A 13447-nucleotide genomic window follows, 5' to 3' on the forward strand; every position below is an offset into this window, starting at 1 on the left:
CGAGTGGCGCCCTACGAGCTTGTAGGTCTGCTATTTTTGAAAAATCGAAGAACGACTGACATTTTTTAGAATCTGATCTCAGGTCAGAATGGGTTAATCAGACCAGTGTGTGTCCAGTGGAAACCTCGTATGAATCTGATCTCGGGTCAGAATGGGCTAGTAGAGGTGGGCTCCGATCAGGTTTTCTGGGACCGATCCCCATCATCACCGATTGGTTTTTATCGCGGTCGGCCGTTGCCAGTCTTGTGCGTAAGGGTTAAAATATGAATAAAGGGAGACTATACCAACCAACGCGCCTCAAGCCTGAAACGGCTGATCCGGTGCTTCACAGGCGCAAGGAAGGACATCATGAGTTGCATAAGGAGAAGAGACTGGAGCAGCACAGACATTTTAGAGCCTTTTATTTAGGTGCTGAGTATACAAACGACTAACGTTTCGACCTTGCGGTCTTCATGACTCTGATGAAGACCGCAAGGTCGAAACGTCTTAGTCTTTTGCTGTATCCTCGGCACCTAAATAAAAGGCTCTACATGTCCGTGCTGCTCCAGTCTCTTCTCCTCAGGGAAAATATGAATATTATCGATTTTTCAAAAATAGCAGACCTACAAGCTCGTAGCGCGCCACTCGGTGGCGCGCTATGAGCTTGTAGATCTGCTATTTTTCGTTTTTCTTAAGATTTTAGTATGTTATTTAGCACACCCACTAGTAACAGAATCCATTGCAAAATCTCTTATCAATTATTTTAGTTTTCAACCATACCTATAAGTGTCTAATATTTGAGTCTGTGTAAACCGACCACTAGGGGGCGCTCCCAATACATTTGCACAGCTTTTTTTTTTATCATTATACCCATACCTACTGTAACACCACGCCAAAATTCAAAAACTAGTCACCAAAAGCCGAATCTTTCCAAGTCCAAGTGTGACCCCAGCTAGTGTGTGTGTGACTGTGACTGTGTGACTGTGTGTGCGCTTGTGTGTGTGTTTATATTGCATGTTTGTACTGTTCCCTAATGGGAGCTACAGTATATACAGTATATAGATGTACTGTACACAGCAAGGTGACCGATAATAATCGCGGCACACTGATGGGAGTCTGTGGGGGAAAAGCCGTGGGTTTGGCATATTGCTCATGTCTCTGTGTCTCTCTCTCCCCTTCAACCTGGCGTCCCTATTTTCTCATTATAGGCCAACGCCATTTTTCTGGCCTTGTAGATTTCTAGTTTCTAGTTGCTATGAATACAAGTTTGCCCTGAGATTCGGTCTTTTCCAACAAAGTTTATAGTTTATAACTATGTTATGAAGCAAAACGAATAGCAATATGGGCCCACTGTGAAGGTTGAGGTAACATTCATACATGCAAGTGAATGAAACATCCAGCAGTGGATCATTTCATAAATTATGGGAGGCAATTATAATAGCTCGTTGGCTTGGCATGGAGATCGACTGAAATAAATATGAGACCAGATTGCGTTATGTGTATGTTGATATTGCAGCGGAGGTGGCGGATGGTTTGACTCTGCTAATATCATATTATGATGCACTCTGTCCATTAACCCATCTTGCGCGGTAACCCCTTTTGGTGTTTTAAGCATTGTTATGCTTTAGCTGTTGAAAAATAGCAGACCTACAAGCTCGTAGCGCGCCACTTGGTGGCGCGCTATGAGCTTGTAGATCTGCTATTTTTCAACAGAAAAATCAAAGAACGACTGACATAGAAACATAGCTTTTTCAGAAAACTGTCAGGATGTAGAAGACATTTTTAGAATCTGATCTCAGGTCGAAATGGCTTAATGTTGCAGGAAGAAATGATGACACGCAGGCGAGCATCCATTGGCCTGCTCTCAGGCACCAGTTAAATCACAATCACCATGGTTTCAGCTATTATCACATCCATTGGCCTGTGTTCAGGCTCCAGTTAAGTCACAATCACCATGGTTTCAGCTATTATCACATCCATTGGCCTGTGTTCAGGCTCCAGTTAAGTCACAATCACCATGGTTTCAGCTATTATCACATCCATTGGCCTGTTCTCAGGCTCCAGTTAAGTCACAATCACCATGGTTTCAGCTATTATCACATCCATTGGCCTGCTCTCGGGCTCCAGTTAAGTCACAATCACCATGGTTTCAGCTATTATCACATCCATTGGCCTGTGTTCAGGCTCCAGTTAAGTCACAATCACCATGGTTTCAGCTATTATCACATCCATTGGCCTGTGTTCAGGCTCCAGTTAAGTCACAATCACCATGGTTTCAGCTATTATCACATCCATTGGCCTGTTCTCAGGCTCCAGTTAAGTCACAATCACCATGGTTTCAGCTATTATCACATCCATTGGCCTGTGTTCAGGCTCCAGTTAAGTCACAATCACCATGGTTTCAGCTATTATCACATCCATTGGCCTGTGTTCAGGCTCCAGTTAAGTCACAATCACCATGGTTTCAGCTATTATCACAAGCTGTCAACGCGCTCTCTCGCTAATTGGATGACTGTGGATTCTTGTAGAGCAGCTGACTGACTGACAGCTTTGTGCACGCATTGGAAGAATGTTGCGGGGTTGTTGGACGGACGGACGGACGGACGGACGGGTGTATTTTACGTGCAAGGCTATAATGCTAGTAATAGTATTTGCATTGGCTGCACATGTACTGTATGTGTGTGTGTGTGTGTGTGTGTGTGTGTGTGTGTGTGTGTGAGGATCTTTTGAGTGGTGCAACCACTCCCAAGGAACAGCAATGTCCGTGTTCACCTATGTGACGTTAATGAGCACCAGTATGAGTACCAGTAGGGGCGCTGTTGTGCCAGAAACGGAGAGAGAGAGACAGTGCTGCACTGTTGCCTGCTAATGAGAGAGAGAGAGAGAGGGGGGAGAGGGGGGAGTTGCACCACTCAGTTCACACAGGTGTGATTTTCTTTTTTTACGTGCAGCTCCCACACCCAGAAGATTTAGCGGTTATGAATCTTTTCTTCACATCAGCCATAGGTGAGGATTATAAATAGAGCCTTATGCAATGCTTTGTTGTGGCATTATGTAATGAGTATACACGGTGAAAGCTGTCAGGCCAGGTGAAAACGGCTGAAATATATCACTTTCTGTCCTTCATGCCTCTCTCTCTCTCTCTCTCTCTCTCTCTCTCTCGTGTGTGTGTAATGGGTTATACATTATATAGGAGTAAGTGGCGTGGTAGATTATACTCACAGGATGTTTGGTTGGATTAAATGTGCTCTTCAGAAGGATCTATAGTGAGTGTGAATGTAGTCTACTCTATTGTAGCGTGTGTGTGTGTGTGTGTGTGTGTGTGTGTGTGTGTGTGTGTGTGTGTGTGTGTGTGTGTGTGTGCGCGTGTGTGTGTGCGTGTGTGTGTGTGCGTGTGTGAATGTAGTCTACTCTATTGTAGCGTGTGTGTGTGAATGTAGTCTACTCTATTGTAGTGTGTGTGTGTGTGTGTGTGTGCGTGCGTGTGTGAATGTCGTCTACTCTATTGTAGTGTGTGTGTGTGTGTGTGTGTGTGCGCGTGCGTGTGTGAATGTAGTCTACTCTATTGTAGCGTGTGTGTGTGTGTGTGTGTCTGCATGGTCGTGACAATCTTCTCCCCCCTTTCTCTTTCATTCTCACTCAGCCTGAGGGTGTCCAGGTGGGAATTGGCTTTTTATAGCGTTCCTAATAAGCTAGGAAGGAGCATTGATTTGAATATAGAGCCTTCCTGTGCAGGGCTGGGTGTCCAAATGAAATCATACCCAACGGTACTGTGCTGTGCTGCCGACTCTTGACCAAGAGAAACACAGAGACTTTCGGTCAAACATAGCCAATCTACAAGCTCACAATGCATCAGCATCACAATGTGTTGTGAGCTTGGAGATCTGCTATGTTTTGTATTAAAATTTTGGACATGCCCAGAATTGGGACACCAGGCAGGGTGAAAGTGGTTGAGACATCAAAGGGTATTAAGCTGTATTAAGCTGCTGAACAAGAAAACCTTGAAAATGCTGCTGTTTGCGCATGTTTTGTTTATTTCACTAGGGAAATCAATGTATTCCTCCATAATCTCCATTACATAATGAAATGTGCCTTTGTTCATCGTTCTAAAGAGCAGTTTATAACCATTTAAAACCCTGCATGCAAACTACTGTATTTGTCCTGAACAATGGGAGAAACAAAACTCATTTTTAAACATATACGTAGGCTTGTGTTTTGTTATTTCCTTTCCTACCACATTGTTGAAATTTACGGTAGGTCAGGTGAAGAGGTATTTTATTCAAATTTCATAGGAAGCGGCCTTTTCATGTGAAGGGCTTTTCTATCTATGCAGCTTAAGTTCTGTAAGTGCATTCACTTTCTAGGTTACATGCATAACCACTCATCCTGTTACAAAAGTGTGTGTGTGTGTGTGTGTGTGTGTGTGTGTGCGCGCGCGTGTGTGTGTGACTGTTATAACGTGACTATGTGCAGCGTTCGTGAGTTCATTCATATATGGAATTAATTCTCTCGCAGCCATTCAGCAGCAGTGTGTGTGTGAATGTTGATGTATGCCCGGAAGCTGTGAGGTGACCTCCTTCAGACGGATGAGTGACTTGTGATGACCAGTGGTGAGGAAGAATGCTCCACTCCGTCACTCACTACTTGTAGAGATCGGCTTCATCGATCACGTGTGTGTGTGTGTGTGTGTGTGTGTGTGTGTGTGTGTGTGTGTGTGTGTGTGTGTGTGAGAGAGATTCAGAGTGATAATGGACACTCTAGTGAATAATGCAGAAGTTAATGTGGAACACGACACACTGCACCTCCTTTGTGAAAACTATTTCCCCCCCCCCTCTATCTCACTCCAGTCCTCCCCACCTCTATCTCTCACACATTCTCTCCATCTATCTCTCACTCCCTCCCTCCCTCCCTCCCTCCCTCTCTTCCCATCCTCCGGGCGGGCACTCCTCATGAAACTATTTAATTTGTCCCCATCGACCTACTGTCAATCCTCCTCGCACAGCCAATATAAACAAAGAGAAACCAATTTTGGGGCTGGGAAAAAAAAAGGTTCCCCTCTCTATTAGACATTCTTTGACTGTGCAGTATGAGAGTATAGATTATTTATCTATCTATTAGACATTCTTTGACTGTGCAGTATGAGAGTATAGATTATTTTATATCTATTAGACATTCTTTGACTGTGCAGTATGAGAGTATAGATTATTTTATATCTATTAGACATTCTTTGACTGTGCAGTATGAGAGTATAGATTATTTATCTATCTATTAGACATTCTTTGACCGTGCAGTATGAGAGTATAGATTATTTTATATCTATTAGACATTCTTTGACTGTGCAGTATGAGAGTATAGATTATTTATCTATCTATTAGACATTCTTTGACTGTGCAGTACGAGAGTATAGATTATTTTCCGTCACCGTGGCAACTTTAGCTACAGTACAGACTTTAAATATAGTTCAGTGGCACTAGCTTGGCATTTTTTAGACGGACTGGCCTCCTCCGCATCTCATGGTGTCTCTCTCTCTCTCTCTCTCTCTCTCTCTCTCTCACTCTCTCTCTCGCTCACTTGAAAATTCACACTGTCACCGTTAAAGGGACACTTTTTGCAAAAATATATATGTTAATGACGTTTAGAAGCTTTAGATCACTTTCCTGGGGGTATTTATGTGTGTAATATGTGGTTTTAGATATTTTAGATTGTAGCAGTGAGCCTGTTGTCTCTGATGTCATGGACACTGCCATGGTCTCACTACCTTCCTGGACTACAATTCCCATAATTCTTTGGTGCACTGCGCCTCCTTGTGGATAGGGGGGAGAGCTGTCTTACTGAGACAACATGTAGTCCAGGAAGGAAGTGAGCCCAGTGTCCATGACATCAGAGACAACAGGCTCACTGCTACAATCTAAAATATCTAAAACCACATATTACACACATAAAGACCCCCAGCAAAGTGTTCTAAAGCTTCTAAACTTCATTAACATATATTTTTTTGCAAAAAGGGTGAAGTGTCCCTTTAACCTGACTCTGCCAGATGGGGGCAGACACAAAGACGAATGGGAATATCTTTTGGATAGCTTTAACAATGAATGATGGACTGTATCATTGCGTCTGCCCGTGTTTAATGATCAGGGTTTGCATGCCCTGCACACGGTGATAGACAGACGGTCCCATCCAATCATCTACCAAGTATCTTGGGGAAAAAAAGGAACAGCCCCCGTCATCTAATTGGCTCCCGAGATCCCAATAAGCTGTGAAATAAATGTGTGTAGCAAGCTTCTTCTGATCTGGCAGCGTCGGGTTATGTCACCGTACCCCCAACACCAAATCTCCCAGAAGGATTTTATTCATGAATCCTGCATTTATTCATGATCCTGATAACAATTTCAGTTGTTGTACGTGAAGTCTGAGTTGCACAGTTTCACTCCAGTTGTTTGCACTCCAAAATAGCTGACCTATACAAGCTCACACCGCCTTGTGAGCTTGTAGGTCTACTGTCAGTGTGCGAACAACTCGGTACAACTCAGAGTTATGCTCAACCAAGTATGAATCCGGGTTCCGAATTGCTATTACGGGTAATTGCTGGCTGCTCCATGGTGTCTGATCGGTAGACAGATAGTTGACCATCGGGGGATTGATCCATCTTAGATCGATCCCTGATTGATCCATATATGAGAATCAATCCCTGATAAATCGCCCCAGGATTGACCCCAACAATCGCAGGCTGCTTATGTGAGTCGGACATGGGCTCCTCCTAGCCGCACCACCCCCCTCCCCTCCCCTCCCCTCCACTGCCTTGCTCCTGAGGGAAGATGACGCCTCTCGTGTCAGTTTGCCGTGACTACTAGAAGCAGCCTACTCTATTTGGCTCCTGTTTTCCACGTCCCCGTGCTCCATCTCTCTCACGCTCTCTGCTCTCCGGATGGCACGTGTACAGTAGACGGCACGGAGGTGGTGTTTACTCACAGTCCACCCATGGAGGGATCACATGTTCCCCGACACCCTCCTCCCCTCCCCTCCCCCCACCCCATCCTTTCCCTCCTTTGTGTGAATTTGAGGCAGGCTGTGTGTTGACCGGTGCAAAGCAAGCTGCACAGTGCACACACACACACACACACACACACACACTCTCTCTTTTTCCTTTCTTCCTTCACACTTCTTTTTTCTGTCTCCACAGACTGCATTTTGCTCTCTCTCTGCGTTTGCTCCCCCTCTGCCTCTCCCTGTCTCCCTCCAACTCTCTCCCCCTTACTGCCACTAACCACCAGACCTCCTCTCTCCCCCTTACTGCCACTAACCACCAGACCTCCTCTCTCCCCCTTACTGCCACTAACCACCAGACCTCCTCTCTCCCCCCTTACTGCCACTAACCACCAGACCTCTGTCTCCCCCCTTACTGCCACTAACCACCAGACCTCTGTCTCCCCCCTTACTGCCACTAACCACCAGACCTCCTCTCTCCCCCCTTACTGCCACTAACCACCAGACCTCCTCTCTCCCCCATTACTGCCACTAACCACCAGACCTCCTCTCTCCTCCTTACTGCCACTAACCACCAGACCTCCTCTCTCCCCCATTACTGCCACTAACCACCAGACCTCCTCTCTCCCCCCTTACTGCCACTAACCACCAGACCTCTGTCTCCCCCCTTACTGCCACTAACCACCAGACCTCCTCTCTCCTCCTTACTGCCACTAACCACCAGACCTCCTCTCTCCCCCTTACTGCCACTAACCACCAGACCTCTGTCTCCCCCCTTACTGCCACTAACCACCAGACCTCTGTCTCCCCCCTTAATGCCACTAACCACCAGACCTCCTCTCTCCCCCAACTCTCTCCCCCTTACCGCCACTAACCACCAGACCTCTGTCTCTGGTTGCTTAGCAGCGCGGGGTAGAGTTTTGACAGCGTTGACGTTGTGTGTGCAGGGATACTTCCTGTAAACAGAACAGAGTGGGTGCTCTTTGCTCTCTCCGGTCTGACTGGGGGGGGGAGACAAAATAAACCCCCCTCACATAAAAAGCATGACTCACTGCGAATGAAAGTGTTAACTCACAGCGGGTGAGGACAGTGAATGAAAGTGTTAACTCACAGCGGGTGAGGACAGTGAATGAAAGTGTTAACTCACAGCGGCTGAGGACAGTGAATGAAAGTGTTAACTCACAGCGGGTGAGGACAGTGAATGAAAGTGTTAACTCACAGCGGGTGAGGACAGTGAATGGAAGTGTTAACTCACAGCGGGTGAGGACAGTGAATGGAAGTGTTAACTCACAGCGGGTGAGGACAGTGAATGGAAGTGTTAACTCACAGCGGGTGAGGACAGTGAATGAAAGTGTTAACTCACAGCGGGTGAGGACAGTGAATGAAAGTGTTAACTCACAGCGGGTGAGGACAGTGAATGAAAGTGTTAACTCACAGCGGGTGAGGACAGTGAATGAAAGTGTTAACTCACAGCGGGTGAGGACAGTGAATGAAAGTGTTAACTCACAGCGGGTGAGGACAGTGAATGAAAGTGTTAACTCACAGCGGGTGAGGACAGTGAATGAAAGTGTTAACTCACAGCGGGTGAGGACAGTGAATGAAAGTGTTAACTCACAGCGGGTGAGGACAGTGAATGAAAGTGTTAACTCACAGCGGGTGAGGACAGTGAATGAAAGTGTGAACTCACAGCGGGTGAGGACAGTGAATGAAAGTGTTAACTCACAGCGGGTGAGGACAGTGAATGAAAGTGTTAACTCACAGCGGGTGAGGACAGTGAATGAAAGTGTTGACTCACAGCGGGTGAGGACAGTGAATGAAAGTGTTAACTCACAGCGGGTGAGGACAGTGAATGAAAGTGTTAACTCACAGCGGGTGAGGACAGTGCTTTGGAACAGTTGTTCTTTTCTTTCTTGTTAGGCCTTGAATGAGAATAAATACAGACAGATTGTCTGTTTAGGCAAAGGGCACATGTAATTCTCCATACAGCGGGAGCTGCATATACAATGCATGTACAGCATGTGTAAAATCCAAGTGCAGATACTAAAGTGCATCTCACTTTTAGATATATTGTGCGGTGACCGTCGGATACAAACCAGAGTGTGCATGCCAGATCTATTTTTAAAATTATGAACAACATCTCATCTTTCCTTTTGTGTTGTCTGTGGAATTATGAATGTGATCCGTCCTTATGCTGTCTATTCTTATCTTCAAAGTTATCTGGCTGCGAGAGCCTTCACTCAAAAACAATATGATGTTGTCTGGGGATGAATTTGGCTTAAATAAGAGTTTGCCTTTTTCCTCCTCCTATCTATCCCTCTGTCTCTCTCTTTGCTTATCTCCCTCGGTCTGTCTCTCTCTCTCTCTAGTAGCTCTGTGGCTGTGAAGATGACTACGGCACGATACCGTCCCACCTGGGAGCTGGCCTTGGACCCGCTGGTCTCCTGTAAGCTGTGCCTTGGAGAGTTCCCTCTGGAGCAGATGACTACCATCACACAGTGCCAATGTGTCTTCTGTACACTGGTGAGAAACAGAATGGAACAAAGGGACCCTAGAGGTGTGCATAGTTACATAACGGTGTGGCTCGTTGCCAGGTGACCTCGGTATCCTTGACATTTGACCAGTCAAATAGAACCATAATATTTCTCATAGTGTATTGTCATTCATTGTGGACAGAGTGACATAAGCGCAGGCTTGTTGGTTTGGCAGTTACGAAGCCGATTAGCTAACAAAGTGTGTCCAAGCCCAGCCTCGATGAGTTATCTGATTCTACAGTGGTATATGGGGTAGGGCTGGGCAGACGGAAAATATATTGAAACAATATTTGGAACCAATAACCAGCTGAATAATTGACAAGCATGTTTTTTTTTTTTTATAATATACATACTTTCTTTTTGTATATCAATTAATCGACACAAAAATAATTTGAATAGATGGTTTATAATTGACTATTTAATTGGTCTGATTGACCACTTAACCCTGTATTATAAACATTATAAAAAAGTACTGTATGGTAAGACAACAGGTCGGATAAGCGATAACATTTTGTCTTTTTTTCACTTAACAAAATGTTGCCTATAAATCATGAGCTCAGTGTTCACTTATACTAGACCTTATTCTAGACAGCTAAGATAAAGCCAGTGTGAAGTGAAACCTAAGAGAGAGCAAACACTGGACAACGGTTGCATGCGTGTTAAAGTTATATGGCCAGTTATAGCCAGCACTCTTTGTCATTTTCCTTCCTTTGTTGAAATATATGGTCTTGAATACATTTAGTATACAACATGTTTTAATTCAGACTCTTTACCGGACCGCATCTATATATATATATATATATATATATATATATATATATATACATTTTTATCCCACAATTTTGCAACCCACTTTTTTCACCCAGTGTCAATTATCTAATGTAATCCTGGGCGCTACACTTCCTCTGCCAGACTGACCTCATGCTTCCTTCAATGCATGAGGAGTCCAAGCTGCTTCTTTTCACCTGACAGGGGGGAGTTTCCCTGGCCGGACGTAGCACGTGGAAGGAACACGTTATTCCGACCAGTTCCTTTCCCCTCCATCAGGCGCCCCGGCTGGCCCGGGGGAGGTAATTTAGAGACCATGGGATTACTGCATGTTTTTTTGTGAGGGTATCTACCCTAGGGGACACGGGGAGAACATGCAACTATTGTTGTTTTAAACGGGGGATGAAACATGTAGAAAGAAATGACTCTTTTCACAGCCCTGTGTCTGTGCGTGATGAATTGGTCATATCTCTCTTCCCTCCTGTGTTTCATCCACAACAACACATCCATCATTACTTCCAACATCATGTAAGATGCTGCTCATGGCGTTGGAGGCTGTGACAGCTGTGCTGGTTCATAAACGGCTCTTTTAAAAATAGAATGCCGTTTCAGTCCATAGAGGTATCCTTTGTGACTAATGAGAACCACAGGAAGAAAAACATTATTGCACATTTTCAAGTCTCGAACATCGGTAGTCCACACTCGGTATTCAGTAGAGTAGACCATTAACCCATTAAGACCTGCTGAGGCTAATTCTACACATATTCAAAAAAATAAAATATCACACCGCGTGTCTGTGTGTATGATGTATTTGGCCCGTGCATACAAGCTCAGGTATATCTGCTATTTTTGAATAATCCAAAGTATAAAATAATGGTTATAGCGCTTTAATGGGTTGAATAACATTAACACTTTGAGTCCCAAGGGAACTGATGACAAACATTGTTTCCCTGCCGTGTTTTTCACTAACCTTTGAATAATCACCCGATTACTGTGAAGGAAACTCCATTTCACCAAGGTCCACCTTAACCCATTCTGAACGGGAACCCCTTTTGGTGTTGGCATCATGTTATGCTTTAGCTATTGAAAAATAGCAGATCTACAAGCTCGTAGCGCGCCACCGAGTGGCGCGCTACGAGCTTGTAGGTCTGCTATTTTTGAAAAATCGAAGAACGACTGACATTTTTAGAAACTGATCTCAGGTCAGAATGGGTTAATCAGACCAGTGTGTGTCCAGTGGAAACCTCGTATGAATCTGATCTGAGGTCAGAATGGGTTAAAATGGCGCGGTCGCGTTTCCTAGTGCCGGATAATATCCCTCGATCGCCATCGATAACAACACAGAGAAACAACACAGCGCCTCGGTCCGTGCCGCCATCGTCCATATTATAGGATTGCATTGCGACTCGATGCAAAGCTGGTTGGAGAGGGCTCTTCTCTTCACTAGTAACTTGTATCATATGGAGTGGAACTGGCAGGAATAGCATGTTAAACCCTCCTGTTGGGAACTCCTCACTGTCGGGGAAAGAAGCAGCTAAGTGACTCCATGTGTATCATTGAAGACGTGTGGTTGTCTATATTGATTGGCAATGATTAACTCATTTTGACCTGAGATCAGATTCTAAAAAATGTCTTCTACATCCTGACGGTTTTCTGAAAAAGCTATGTCTTCTATGTCAGTCGTTCTAAGATTTTTTTTAAATAGCAGACCTACAAGCTCGTAGCGCGCCACTCGGTGGCGCGCTACGAGCTTGTAGATCTGCCCTAACAACGCTGAGTTCAGGGAATGGGATCCCAACCCTAACGACGCTGAGTTCAGGAAGACCACGGGAGGAGCCAGCAATGCTGTTGCTCTGGATTAGTCACACTTGGGTGACAACACTGGAACCACGTTCAACACCAAAGGGCTCCATTTTCGTCACCGCTAAACCGCTTAACCCTAAACTTTTGCCTTTTTTTAATTATTTTGCAAGACTTGTTAAAATGGCCAGTCTACAAGCTCACAACGTGTCAATGTAGATTGGCTAGTTGAACTATTCAAAAATGTTTTTCAAAATAGTAAAAAAAAAAGCAAAAGTTTAGGCATAAGGGGTTTAGCGGTGACGAAAATGGAGCCCTATATATCTCTTCACCAAAAGGGGCCGGTCTACAAGTTCACAACTATTTTAGCAGTCTGTCTGTCAGCCGCTTTGTTTGTTCATTTACCTGCTATGACAAGCCCAGAATATGGAGTTACAGTATACAGGGTTCAAGTGGTTATATGCTGCTGCCAGTATAAAACTGTATCGCGTGACTGTCTGTCATAAAGACAGCCATGCTGTTACTAAACAAAACAAAAATCTATGGAAGTATTAAATGTATTCTCCAAAGAAATGATTTGGGGAAGTTATGTGGCTTCCATGTTCCAACTTTATCTAACGTGTGTGTGTGTGTGTGTGTGTGTGTGTGTGTGGGGTGTGTGTCTCTGTGTCTTCCCCTCCTAGTGCCTAAAGCAGTATGTGGAACTCCTGATCAAAGAAGGCCTTGAAACTGCAATCAGCTGTCCTGACTCCGCCTGTCCCAAGAGAGGACACTTGCAGGAAAATGAGGTAATGATGGGTAGAATGAAGGAAAAGAAGGTTAAACGGATATTTTTCCTCTCCTTTTAGCGATGAAAGAGACAGTTATCTATCCTTCAATCTGGATGTTCAGAGTAGAGGGAGAGAGATCCCCCACCTGGGTTCCTGTCCTCGTTTCAGCGCGCTTCCCTGAGCCAGCCGTGGCCTGACGACACTGCACTATATTCTAAATGTAAAACAATGTCAAGAGCTGAATAATATCCAACTTCACTTCACAATTTGTTTTGCAAATGTTACGTTTTTTTTCTAATTTGGAAACCCAACTGTATGAAAGCTGAAGCACATTCAGTCGTAAAGTAAACACACACGTCATAAACGCACAGCTCATAAACACGCCTGCAATTAAAGAACAGGTCATCTCTGTATTATCTGCGTCTGACCAATGATCTCCCATTTCTCGAGAAAACCCCGGGAACTGAATCTTTAGTGGTACAAAACTGCGACAACATTGTCACACATTCCAGTCTAGCGGGGGGGGTGGGGGGGGGGGGGGGGGGGGGGGGGGGGGGGGGGTTGTCGCCTCTCTCTCTCTCTGTGCTCCAGCTTCCAGCCAAGTTCCTCCAGTGC

At 44.9% G+C, this 13447-nt stretch overlaps 1 protein-coding gene across 1 annotated transcript in view; it reads left to right on the forward strand.

The window, feature by feature from the left end:
• The window catches only part of rnf144aa (ring finger protein 144aa), a 58008-nt gene that overhangs the window by 25253 nt on the left and 19308 nt on the right, over positions 1-13447 (forward strand). Inside the window, exons 3-4 of the mRNA XM_080784481.1 lie at positions 9330-9483; positions 12746-12850. Of these exons, the coding sequence (XP_080640607.1) occupies positions 9349-9483; positions 12746-12850 (240 nt within the window). The 5' untranslated portion in view covers positions 9330-9348. The remainder of the gene's footprint in view (positions 1-9329; positions 9484-12745; positions 12851-13447) is intronic.

The sequence above is a fragment of the Protomyctophum bolini genome (genome assembly GCF_963924005.1).
Source record: "Protomyctophum bolini genome assembly, chromosome: 15".
Classification (NCBI taxonomy): Eukaryota; Metazoa; Chordata; class Actinopteri; order Myctophiformes; family Myctophidae; genus Protomyctophum; species Protomyctophum bolini.